Raw genomic sequence first — 13,509 nt, 5'->3', positions numbered from 1 at the left:
AATAATCTTCCATTTAATGAACTAACTCCGAATTTTCAAAATCTACTAAGTTCCAAATTACAACTATCTAGAACTGATTACCTTCAATTTATAATGTTAGATTAGTCTCAACAATGAATTTGATCTGTATTGATGCCAATAACTTCTCAAACTTAAATATCATCAAAGTATTTTAATTTAGATTGGTGTGACGGAAAATACCATCTGAGGCTTGTATTTAAGTAAATAAAATCAAATAATCCTCTAATGAGATATAGTAACCTCTTGCCTTAAGAGTCATGCCAAACTAAAATTTGAATTATGAAAAATTAAAGTCGTTCCTTTGGATGAGCAACCGATTCGTGCACCATTGAATGGCTGACCCTGAAGCCAAACACTGAGGAACTCTTGTTATTCAGATTCGAATATTGTTTTGTTCTTTATTTCACCCTCTGAGATCCATCAGGTTTCAACCAGATAAACAAAACGTGGCATCTACAAAATTATAATAATAAATCAAGTGCATTACTGTCATATTGAGTCGGGTCCTTGACTTTGCATTTTACATTTCATTTATTCTCTGACATCATTAGGAGAATGTAATATTATACTACTGCAGAGTAGATGAACCTTCCAAGAATGTTGAAATTTGATAGATTTTTTGGGTAAATGCAGAGACTTGATAAACATTACAAGAAGTATAACATTGTTTTAAACATTCACAGTTTAAAATGAAGCCAAGTTGACCGGTTTTTTGAGAAAATCTCTGTACCATAATGCAGAAAGCTTGGGTTGGCGCCTTCTGCTCTTGTCCTCAAAGTCCACGTAGTAGAGACCAAACCGAATTTTGAAGCCTGTAAGAAACTCAAAGACATCTAGGAATGACCAAACAAAGTACCCTTTGCAATTTGATCCTCTCCTGAAACAACCGAAACAATATTTTACATGCACATCAAAGTATAAACTCAGTTAAATTATTTATGGGGGAGAAGGGTAACCTGATCGCAGATAGCACTCCCCCGATGGAACTCTTAATCCCATCAATTCGTTTAGTATCATTAGTTGTAACATTATATGGAGTACCGACGCCATTTTCATGAACAAAGATAGGTATGTTCCCATATTTACTTGTGAAGTCTAGCAGCAGCCTTTTCAAGCCATCTGAATCCGCGGGTAAATCTGTCGGATCGAACTGTTGCAAGAACAAGTAAGCAACTCTGCTTCCAGAGAGAATGATAATATAAAAGATAAATAAGAGAGTGACAACCTTTTCATGCGTAGTTGAATTCTTCGATGCTGTAACCTCTCACCAAGATTTATGTAAGATATCAAAAAAGGAAAATCATGGGAGAACTCAAGTCAGTAGAAATCTCAAGTCCATAGACTCTAAAGATTTAAAGGAAATTTTTAGGTAGACCGTACTTATTTATATTGGATAACAAAAATTTGGTACAAACATGAGTTACAAGAAGGGTCATATTGTCTTTTCCTGATTTTTGGGTTCGCAGATAAATAGTAAGTGAGAAAGATTTTTATCCTTCCCTCTGCTGAAGTGCTTGTACAATGGAAGCATAGTCCCATTTCCTTTCTCTATTGGGATTCAGTATTTGTGAGCCGGAGATTTTTACCCCCTTCATGGTATGTGAAAATTTTGAGGAAAAGATGAGTGAGAAGTTTTAATGGAAGGGTTGCTTCTACGGTTGGACCTCCCTTCGGACAGCCAAATTGCATTAACAAAGAACTGGTCATCTTCATTGAATTTAGATCTCACTGTGGAACGCCCAGAAGAAGAAACGGGAAAACATATGAAGATAACAGTCTATGAGAGAAGAGAAAACATCTAATGTAGAAGATAGGTGAAGAGATCTAAATTATTTCTCTGCCAGGAATTATCAAAGGAAGGAGGCAAAGTTGTCAAATATCACCCTATTAGAAATAGAGCATGTTCGAAGCATCCCACAGGCTCCTCACCTGTCCATTATCTAGAACCTGTCTACTTCTATTGCTCAATTCTCAATACACACAAAAGCTGAGTGGCACGTGTCACCAATAAATAAAGTGGGATGTCAGGATGCTGAGGCTACAAAACGCAGATCTATAGTTTGAATAGGGATCAAGCCAATCAATAAAAAGGTTGTTGCTAAGGCAATGGAAGTCTGGGGCATTGGGAGATCCTCCTCACTAAAGGAGATAAGTCGATAGAGCCAAGCTCTTCCCTTCTCATTCATTCACTCTCATAAAACTTCTACTCTCTCTCATCTGTAGTTTCAATATATTTTCACCACAATTTTCTTTATTGAAGGTTTTTCTTCTCCAACAAATTGGGAGCAATATATTGACACATCAGAATGTATCACAATCCGATACATGACTGCATGAGTCTATATAGGGCACAACATTCATAACATTAGATTCCATGGAGTTGAACTGGTTGTGCAGGATCACATCTCACTCTCCAAGCCTTCCACCTGACTGGCATTATTTGCTACTAAAAAGGATGCAGAGGCATTCATCATAAAGGTCCGAGGCAAATACTCTCTATTTTGATATTTTACAGTTGGCCATCAAACAGTCAATAGTTCAGCTGTTGACCAGGAAGGCTGATGATAATGATCAAATAATCGGTCCAACTAAGAGACCGGGCACCTTACTGGATACCCTACAAGTTAAAAGATATGGTACCAGTAAAAAGTAGCGAGTGCAAGCAATAAGGAGACTACGCACAAATGAAGATTGCATGCAGATGAAACATGAAGATGAAGGTGTTAGTCGGACGTGTCTTGTTTCTTTTATTTCTGTTTGTTCTTCCCTATTTTCCCTTCTAATTAGTTGTAAGTCAATAGGCCCAATAACGTGGGCCCACTCGTAATCCCATAAGTATGGGAAGACCTAAGACAAGAAAGTAAGTGTTTTTCTCGTTCAATCTTTCTCTTCACCGCAACCCTAAACTCTGAGCTCGCCATCAGCGTGTAGCAAGTGAGATCGGCAATCAACAGAAGGCAGCATAACAAGCCTGCATAACAAGCATAAGAAGGGTCCTTTCTTTTAGGAGAAAGGACATAAAGTAGAACCTGAAAGTAGGACGCCCATGTCACCAAAGAAATCTTGCGCATGGGATCCATGTGTGTCAGATTTATCTGAAACGTACATGGATGAGTAGTAATTAATGCCGAGATAGTCAACGCTGCCCTTCAAAAGCCTGGACTGGTCATCTGAAAGAGATGGAAGTCTTGATCTTGCTCTTTCTTTCAGAGCCTTCGGATAGTCTCCGAAGAGAAGAGGGTTAAGAACCCTGTTGAACCAACGGAGGAGCATAAGCAACATTTTCCAGAAACAGCATGAAAAAACATGAAAAAAGAACATAAATGACAGGAAAAGCCAAGAAACAATGGTCACTCACCAACCAAAAATGAAATCATATGCCCTCTGGGCTGCCTCCAGGTCAGCTGAGTTGTTAGTTTGAGGGTAAAATACGAAAGCATAAAGATTTATTCCTACTAACCCTTTCTGAATTGCCTACACCATTTGAACATAGTAACAAATGTTGAGTCACAATAATTTTGGATGCATAAATACATAGTTTTATATTCTGGCGTTTACCTTGTACTTTGTTCTGTACAGGTCAAAAACAGTTGCATGAGCCAAGAGAAAGTTGTGAAGGACAATATAGGGTTCCGTGGTCGAATCCCCTGCTGTGCAATTGTAGAGTCCAAATGGTTTAGAGCATCTATTTGGGGGGATGATCCCTTGGTCATATGCACCAATCGACAAGATATTCGGTTCGTTAAATGTTGTCCAGTGTGAGACACGATCACCAAACTCACTGAAGCAAACATCTGCGAAGGCAGCAAAGTCATCTCTGCAGGAAATGATAAAAAGATTTAGGGCCAGGGTCAAACGAAAATCATAGGCTCAATGTTTCTGGACATACACGATCTTGGGGCTCAACCAGCCACCGTACTCGTCCTCTAGCACTTGAGGGAGATCAAAGTGGTACAATGTGACATGTGGTTGGATCCCTGTCCAAAGTTCGTGTCAGGCACAACTAATGAAAAAATAGATAGATATATAAGAAGATAGGCGGATAGATTAAGTGATTGATCGATAGATAGATAGATAGACAGACAAGCAGACTATGGTACAGATGGACAGATAGATAGATATTGAGACCAATAGATGGATAAGTCGACAGATATATACAACGGACGATAGATAGATATACAGATATAAATCGATACCATTAGATGGAGAAATAGATAAGTTAATAGATGGATGGATAGATTTACAGAAAGATAAATAGGTAGATAGATCAAAGTGAATGTACCATGACTGACTAGTTCATCAATGAAATTATTGTAGAACTCGATGCCTTTTGGGTTGATGACTCCTCGTCCCTCTGCAGAAAAATAAGCTGTTACATTGCGCACAGTTCGAGGAGGAATAAATATAGGGAGAAGGATTCAGATTTCTCACTTGGAATTATTCTGGGCCAGGCAATGGAAAATCTGTAGCTCTCCAGGCCAATTTCACTCATAAGCTTTACGTCTTCCTAAAGATGAAACAGGTACAAGATCATGAGCTCAAGCTTTGCAGTAAATTTGTCGATCAGAAATTATGAACGTACACGTGCTGAATAAATTTCCCACTTTATGTATACTTATATAACATGAAATTCATGAACCTAAACATGCTTTCTGAGGTGTAGTGTGATACATAACGATATGATTAATAGTAATAACATTATGAGATTATTCTACGCTCAATATTCGAAGCTTCCATCTTCCCTTATACATTTTAGAAGATAATCTTTGATCCTCATTTCATCAACGGTATTAGTCCATTCATTCAAGACGAATGAAAAATCAGAAGTTGAGGGCAAACGAAATGAAAACACAACGCCAAACAAAATCAAGTACACCCGATTAAACAGTCAGAGATTTCAAGCACCAAATCATCGTGAAGACCCCCAAAAAAATCTCCATCATGAACGCTACAAAAGAGATGGGTACCAAATTTCCAAAACTTGCGGCAATCTACTGATATAGCCTACAACAGAGACTTCAAAAGAAGCAGAAATTCATGAGATTTACCTTGTAATGGTGGTACCCATCGGCAGTGACATCCGCCGTGCTGCCATCTCTCATCCCCCCTGCATTTCCGGCGAGGTGAGAAGAAGAAGAAAACGATAACAGACGAGAGAAAGAAGAGGTTGACTCCATCAACCTGCATGAGTGTAAGTGTCCCAGATGCTAACGTCTCTCCCGTCTTCATCCACCGCCCCTTCAACCTGAAAAGCTGAAGTTCCCGCGCCGAAGATGAAATCCGGAGGAAAATCCGACCGACTGAGACCATCCCCGGAGATCAACGCCGACAGAAACAGCAGGATGAGCAGCAAATTCGCAATTTCGCCACCCATTTGCTTCATCTTCATTGCCGCGGCGCAGTAATGGAGCAGAAGAAAACGAACCTCAATTCCTCGATCCTTATCAAATGAGATGCCGACAAAGTCGACAGAGACGTCATTGGCAATGAAAATCTGAGCAACTTTAATAATTGTGGCGGTCGAAATCGCGTTCCTCCCCCAAATTTGATGATGTCTGGTGAGAATTTCATCCTCGTTTCTTCTCCACTGTGGACCACGAGTTTTTAAATGAACAAACGGTTGGAATATGACGGGCTAACGGCCGGTGGATGACGGATGACGGATGACGTAGTGAAACCTCGCTATATTCACCCAAAAAGGGATGAATTTCTGGGTATAGTTACTTACCTTTTGAGGGTAATTTGCATGTTCATTTTTAAAAATTACGGTGGAATTCAAAATACTTGAGCCTATTCGATATCCCTATGGGGAAAACCAGAACCTAAATCAGTAAATGTCATTTTCTCAACAATCAAGACTTATAATGAAAATAAAATTATTTTGTTTTTTTTTCCTAAAACTACCGATCCAAATGTGAAAAATCAAAAGGGATACTTTACTTTTTTTTGAAAAAAAGTAATTCTATGTATCCTCATGAAGCCGATAATACTGTGTTATTTCCTTTGCTTATATTGGTAGTATTTACTTTGTTCATTGGAGGAATTGGAATTCCTTTAGGTCAGTCAGAAACAAACTTGAATTTTTTATCCAAATGTTTAGCTCCTACACAATTTTTAGAAGAGTCCATAGATTTATATGAATTTTTCACAAATGCAAGTTTTTTCAGTAGGTATTGCTTTTGGGGGAATATCTTTAGCATTCCTTTTTTATGGATCACCCTATTCACCTTTACAAAATTTAGAATTAATGAATTCATTTCTAAAAATAGCCACTACAATGAAAAGACTTTCTTTGGACAAATTTGCCACTCCTGTATACAATTGGCTCTATAAGCGCAATTATAGTGAAAGTGATTTATTCTATATAGGGTTAATAGCACGAAATATCCCAAACTTGTTCAAAAATCTGAGACTTATCCTAAACTTTTTTTTGGCATGGTATATCCCAAACTCGCTAAGTCGACGACGACATATCCCGGTGATGACGTGGAATCCATCGTGGCTGCCAGGTGGATTTCCGGCCAGATTTTGACCTGGCGAAATCCACCTGGCAGCCACGATGGATTCCACGTCATAACGGGGATTCCACCTGCCAGGTGATTTCTGATAAGAGAGAGAGAGGCATTCTAGAGAGAGAGAGAAGGAGAGAGAGAGGCATTCTAGAGAGAGAAATAGAGGCATTCTAGAGAGAGAAAGAGTGGCCTTGTTCCTTGACTACGACGTCGACGACCCCGACCACGCTTTCATTCCGATTCTGTGAGTTTTCTCTCATTTACCTGCTCGTTCCCTTCTTCTCTTCTCTCTCTCTCTCTACAACGCCTCTCTCTCCCTTTCTATCTTTCTAGAATGCCTCTCTCTCCCTTTCTCACTCTCTCTAGAACGCCTCTCTCTCTCTAGAACGCCTCTCTTTCTCTCTCTAGAATGCCTCTCTCTCTCTCCTTCTCTCTCTCTCTCTCTCTAAAATGCCTCTCTCTCCTCTCTCTCTCTCTGGCAGGTGGAATCCCCGTTATGACGTGGAATCCATCGTGGCTGCCAGGTGGATCCCGCCAGGTCAAAATCTGGCCGGAAATCCACCTGGCAGCCACGATGGATTCCACATCATCACTGGGATATGTCGTCGTCGACATAGCGAGTTTGGGATATACCGTGCCAAAAAAAAAAGTTTAGGATAAGTCTCAGATTTTTGAACACGTTTGGGATATTTTGTGCTATTAACCCTTCTATATAAACATAGTAATTCACAATATCAGAAAATTAGGTAAATTCACATTTTGGGGATCCATACATAACTGATGGCATTATAAATGGTGTTGGTGTTGTGAGTTTCTTTGGAGGCGAAGCAATCAAATATTTATTAGTATAAGGGCAAATCTTGTTCTATCTCTTTTTCTCTTTATCTTTTATATTAATATTTCTTTCTTTCTTCTTTTTTGAGTTTCTAATCAAGTATTTTTTTTATAAAAAAGCACTAAAATAGATATAGAAAAATAATATTATATATGTGCTACTATTTCTAGCCTCTATAGATCTATGTGAAAACCAAAAATGTTTGGTTTTGTAACTTCACTTCTTACAGAAATGAACTAAAATACGAAAAGCAATTCCAGATATTTGAATTAACTTACGATAGTAAAACGAGGTTTGTCAAAATAAAAATTCAAACAAATCTTGGCATTAACTTAACGAGGTTTGTCAAAATTCAAAGAGCGGATAACAAAATCTTCATTCGTCTTTCAAACCTACTTAGAAAACCTTCAACAGATTTACAGTCTGTCAATTTTGAACCATTGGCCACTCTCCCCCTCCGAGGGAAAAATAAATTTGCATTACCTGAACCGAACTGAACAGTACATCTTTCATCCTCTCTTGTGATCTGTGTGAGAGCAACAGAGTGAGAATGAAGAACGGTAATGGCGAGGCAAAGCCTTCATCATCATCTAGACAAGGATGAATACCAAGGAATATGATTGTTCGTCCTCATCTTTATCTTCATGTCAAATCACTATCCGGCCATCGTCTCTAGCCTGAGAGAGGTTTACAGAACCAGAGTGGCAAGAGGCCATGATTAGACAAAATTGTCATCATCATCCTGATATTTTGTAACATTTCGTTTATTTTAAGCTCACTCTACCACATTTAGCTTCGGCGGCTCTGAAGGTAGGATAAGTCTCATAACAATCGACTAAAACTTGGCCAATGAAATGTTATTAATTCATGTCGTCCAAAGGAGAAGTAAAACTTACTGATTTATGTCGTCCGACAAAATTAAGGACATATAATTAAAGTCCTGCATCACAATGGTATTAAACTCAACGTTGAGTTATTGTAGATAAAAAAAGTGCACACGTAACTTCAACTGCAGTTTTTTGTTAAGCAAAATAAGCACATCTAAAACATATAATCAATTATATACAACAATTTACCAATACAACGTATCAGTATATGGTATTGAGCACATGTCGGTGATCCCAATAATTACACCAATTAATCATAAACTTCCAAGTGTTCTAGATAGAACAGGACGAAGCTGTACCACTGAAGACTTTTAGATTCACCTGTGTTTCTCAGACAGACATCAACTTTCCATCCTTCTTGAGAAAATCTCTGTACCACCGCGCAGAGAGTTTGGGTTTCCGAGGTCTATCCGGATCTTCAAAGTCAACATAGTACAACCCATATCGGCTTTTATACCCAGACAAGAACTCAAAGACATCCAAGAACGACCAAACAAAGTATCCTCTCACAGTTGAACCGTTCCTGGAAAATCATTATATGTTATCAGTAAAGTTAACATTCCTAACCAGTGGGGATAAAAGATATTCATATACCTGATAGAAGAAAGTACTCCCCCTATGTAAGTCTTAAGTGCCTCAGTTCTGCCTGTATCATCCACTGTAACGTTGTAAGGAGTTGAGAAACCTGGTATAAAATTGAGAATGAATGTTAATCTTCCCAAATGGCACAATGTCGAGAAAATAGTTTTTTATTGTAGAGGAAAATGTAACCATTCTCATGGATGTAGATGGGGAGATCTCCATATCTTTCTTTCAAGTACAGCAGAAAACTCTCCAACCCAATTGGATCTACTGGAATGCTTGATGGAACAAACTACAAAAAAATATTTTGAGGTTAGCCTGCCAAGCAATAAATAAAAAAAATAAAGGATACAAGCAAAGGCACTTACAGCTGCAGTGGGCGTTTCGTCCTTGGAAACTGCATTGGAGAAGCAGAACTTTAAATACTCATCATCATAATATAACAAATCATTTATTAAGGAATAAATACCTGAAAGAAGAGCACGCATATCGCCAGTATAATCTTGAGCCCGGGTCTTGGGAAAAGGGGCGTTTGAAACATACACAGAAGCGTAATAATTTATGGCGATAAAATCAATGGAACCTTTCAGGCTTTTGGATTGAGTCTTTGTAAAGTGTGGAAGTTTGAATCCTACAGTCTCCTTCATCCTCTTTGGATAATCGCCAAACAAGAGGGGTTCCAAAACCCTGGATGAATGAAAGAATTAGACTGGATGATAGGCCAAAACATGGGTCAAACACTCTTCTGAAAGCATGGGTCAAACATGGGTCAACTTACCAGCCTATGTAAAAATCAATGGCTCTAGCAGTTGCCTCTTGATCATCGGTGGAATTAGTTCTGGGGGAGAAGCTGAACACATACACATTCATACCAATCATACCCTTCTGTATTGCCTGTTTATATTTAGGAATAAGCAAAAATTCCAAAATATAAATATCTTGCAGTCTAGAGCAAAAGGAAAACAAATAAAGATTTTTTCCAACAAAATACTGTCTCTCTCTTACTCCCACCCTTTTTTCTCTCTCCCCCTCCTTAATCTCTCCTTTCCTTTTCCTTCTCTCTCTCCCTCCCTCCCTTATTTCTTTCTTCCCATCCTTCTCTGTCTTCTCTCTCCCGCTTCCTTATATTCCTTCTTTCTCTCTTCTCCCTTATCTCGCTTTTCTCTCCCTTATCCTCTCTTCTCTCTCTATCACTACCTCTACCTTCTCTCTTCCTCTCTCCCTTATCCTCTTTTCTCACACTCTACCTCTACCTTCTCTCTTCTCTCTCCCTCCCTCCCTTATCTTTCTTCTCTCTCTACCTATTCCTTTTGTCTCTCTCTCTCTCCCTCTCTTTTCTCTCTCCATTATCTCTCTTCTATTTCTCCCTCTATCTTCTCTCTCCTTACTCTCTTACTGTCTCTTCTTTCTCGTCCTCTCCTCTCTCTTTCTTCACATTAAGGATACTGCCCCAATATGCCAAGACCCGGTACACAGATATGTAAAGTTTATAGCAAAAATCCTGGATTGCCTGTTTATAATGAGAAAAGGCGCAAACTACTAGAATGACCCTACAGCCCTCTAAACTAAGAGAGAAAAAAAAAATTAAAGTTCCTAGTCTTCGGAAGATTTGCATCATGTCTCCTCTCTCTCACTCTCTAATTTTTTTCTAACTACCAGACTCTCTCTCACTCTTTTTCTCTCTCTCTTCCCCTCTTCCTCAAATTCTAACCCAACATTGACACACCTGGTACTTAGATCTGTATAGTTTGACGACTGCTGCATGAGATAAAAGGATATTGTGCAAGACAATGTATGGCTCCAACGTGGAATCTCCAGCAGAACAATTGAAAAATCCAAAGGGGTGAGAACACCTGCCAGGGGCAAAGGCCCCAAGATCATATGCACTGACAGATAATATGTTTGCTTCATTGACTGTCGTCCAATGAGAAACCCTGTCCCCAAACTCTCTGAAGCACAAGTCCGCAAATGCCACAAAATCATCCCTGCATTGACGAAATTCCCAGTTACCCATGAATTTTCTTCTTGTAAATCTACAGAAAAAATCTAAGGTAGTGATGTATCTTACACAATCTTTGGGCTAAGCCAGCCATTGTATTCATCCTCCAGCGCTTGAGGCAGATCGAGATGATATAGTGTCACATGTGGCTCAATCCCTGACAAGGAATGTCACGAAGATGAATATTACAAAGTCAAAGAACATGATGAATAAAATTCAAGAAAATTTATGTTTCATCATAATTCAAGAAGTTCGTTTATTTCAGAAAGTTTCTGGAGTAACCTGTGGCACAAAAGATCATTACAGATTGTTGAACATAAACCAATTAGCGTTTTTCAGAAATTTCATGGAAATCAGAAATGTGTCGATGATCAATATTCTTTATTTCTTCAGGAAATTAAACCTAAGCACCATTATCAAAGATTATTTTAACTAATCAACGATAATAAATCGTAAAAGTGGTACAAATTAGGGAGGATGCTGTCACCATGCTTTACAAGCTCGTCAATAAGGCCATTATAGTATTCCAGGCCTTTTGGATTAACTGCACCTCTGCCATCTGCATGAAGAATCACAGCAGCAGTTACAGCAAATAAGTGTTAATTCAATAAAAACATCGTAAAAAACTAGAGAAATTTCCATCACTCTAGCCCGGATCAGCAATAATCCTAGAAATATTCTTACTGGGAATTAATCGCGACCAAGAAATGGAGAATCTGTAGCCCTCCAAACCCGTCTCACTCATCAATTTAACATCTTCCTGTACACGAACATACCAAAATAATCAGAAACCAGCATCCGCGACAAGAAAAAACTACCACTTTTCCAATCTCTTAACGTTGTAATGATGGTAACCGTCAGCCGTCACGTCCCCGGTGCTTCCATCGAGCATCTTACCTGCCGCTCCTGCATCAGCATAAAGAGAAGATCAAAACCAAGAAAACGAAAGAAACGCAAAGGCAAGAAAACCCATTAGACCTGCGTGCGTGAACACGTCCCAGATGCTGAGGCCCTTCCCGTCCACATCAACAGCTCCTTCGACCTGTAATTACACCACGATTAACCAAAAACACCGATGAATTTCCGATTTCTTCGACCTGTAATTACACCATGATTAAACAAAAAAACCGATGAATTTCAGATTTTTTCGATGCGACGCTTGTTCTTCACCTGATAAGCGGAGGTTCCGGCGCCGAAGACGAAATCCGGGGGGAAATCAACGCGGCTGAAGTCCTCGAGCAGCGCAAGCGCAGAGAACGGCGATGGCGACAGGAGCAGTACCAGAAGCCCCAGGAGATAGCCGCGATCGCAGCCCATCACTGCTCTGATCGTTCCTCTGCCGTTCTCTTCCGTTCGACTTCTCCTCGCTTCTACGAGTACGAAGTACAGCTGAAGATAATACCATGATAATATAACGCACATGTATAGTTCAAAAAATAATTATATATATATATATATATAACGTACTTGTCGTTACATGCACGCAACCCCCCTCCTCCCCCAACCAGTAGATTCTACATTATTAAAGACAAACCTTAAATGAAGTTTTGTCTTGGGACCACATTCCTTTGTTCTAATCTGCACCATATTCCTTTGTTCTCGTCTTGTCAAGTTGACTAGTCAATGGAAAAAAACAAAAACTTTATGTTGGTTTCTCGAGGTCTATATGCAGTGGAAGGCTTTTGCAAATCCAATGGCATCGATAAAAATATTGAATTGAAGAACATGTGCACGGATTGCACCCGTGATTTCTTGGATGCCGGAGCGAGACGAGTCAAGCTGCTCAAGTGTGCAGCCTCTAGACGTATCCACGCGGTCCTCGGCACGTCAGATCTCCTCGTTCTCATTGACGAGCCCCGTTCAATCTCTGGCATTGTCGTTACGTCTTCTCGATCGCATAGGGAGTGGATAGGGGGTGTGGGAAGAAGGGAGAAGAAGAGGAAGGCTCCTTGAACAATTCTGAACTGGGTGAATTTAGTTCTGGGCCTTCCTTATTTATTCTTAGTGGCATTTTTCATAAAAAACCCCGACACTTAAGTATATCTTCAGATGTCCAAAAGACCATTCGCGTGTGACCTTCTAGGCCCATATACCGGTCTAGTTAATGACTCCAGTGGACCAATAACCTTTATTGGCCTTCCAAATTAATTAACTATATCATCATATAGATTAATTAACGTTAGATCGATATAACCTAATCTATTGGTTGAGTCTCCAACACGTGGGGTGCCAAGCTACACCTCGTGCTCTAGAAGATACAAAAGAGTGTGTATCGACTCACTCATGGAATCTTTTCATCATCGTGATGTAACACGGCGATCGAAATTGACACTTCGTGTTACATTAGGAGGATAAGCACTAAAGGCGATGTTAATGAGGTGAATTAATGTATATGATTTGAAAAAAATAATAACATGAAGTAGGTCAGTCGTCGTGTGACCCGAGTCGCAGCCCAATTGGACAACACGTGACGGGTTTTGCAACGATCAAGCTCCCAATGATCCACGTAACCGGCTCGAAGGGGTCGACGTGGTAGGGGACGCTCTCCATCCTATAATGTCTACACCGTCAACGTGAACGAGCTAATCCAATACAATAAAAAAGATATCATATCATGATGCAGTGGCTAAGTTCTTTACCGAATATTGAAAGTCACTCGAGGCAATGAAGAAA

General features: G+C 39.5%; 1 protein-coding gene across 1 annotated transcript; it reads right to left on the bottom strand.

Annotated features, from left to right (window-relative positions):
* Positions 1-610: 610 nt before the first annotated feature.
* LOC144715907 (uncharacterized) lies at positions 611-12,239 on the bottom strand. The gene is made up of 25 exons (XM_078590907.1): positions 12,007-12,239; positions 11,815-11,878; positions 11,675-11,742; positions 11,521-11,596; positions 11,324-11,395; positions 10,906-10,993; positions 10,564-10,822; positions 9,616-9,731; positions 9,307-9,524; positions 9,206-9,234; positions 9,027-9,129; positions 8,850-8,940; positions 8,592-8,778; positions 5,750-5,824; positions 5,203-5,656; positions 5,070-5,128; positions 4,453-4,528; positions 4,304-4,375; positions 3,911-3,998; positions 3,580-3,838; positions 3,380-3,495; positions 3,051-3,271; positions 1,247-1,275; positions 978-1,171; positions 611-898 (listed from the first exon to the last, which is right to left on the bottom strand). The coding sequence occupies exons 1-25, from the start codon at positions 12,151-12,153 to the stop codon at positions 706-708; spliced, it is 3,354 nt and encodes a 1,117-aa protein (XP_078447033.1). The 5' UTR covers positions 12,154-12,239; the 3' UTR covers positions 611-705.
* Between the last annotated feature and the right edge of the window lie 1,270 nt (positions 12,240-13,509).

The sequence above is a fragment of the Wolffia australiana genome, chromosome 19 (genome assembly GCF_029677425.1).
Source record: "Wolffia australiana isolate 7733 chromosome 19, ASM2967742v1".
Lineage (NCBI taxonomy): Eukaryota > Viridiplantae > Streptophyta > Magnoliopsida > Alismatales > Araceae > Wolffia > Wolffia australiana.
The sequence above is the reverse complement of the archived record's forward strand: the minus strand, read 5'-3'. Positions and strand labels throughout refer to the sequence as shown.

Coding starts and splice junctions, on each gene's coding strand:
- LOC144715907 (XM_078590907.1), bottom strand. CDS start 12,153: ATGGGCTGCGATCGCGGCTATCTCCTGGGGCTTCTGGTACTGCTCCTG. Junction 3,272..3,379: donor TATGATTTCATTTTTGGTTG/GTGAGTGACCAT, acceptor TTGGTTCAACAG/GGTTCTTAACCCTCTTCTCT. Junction 899..977: donor GGAGTGCTATCTGCGATCAG/GTTACCCTTCTC, acceptor CGGTTGTTTCAG/GAGAGGATCAAATTGCAAAG.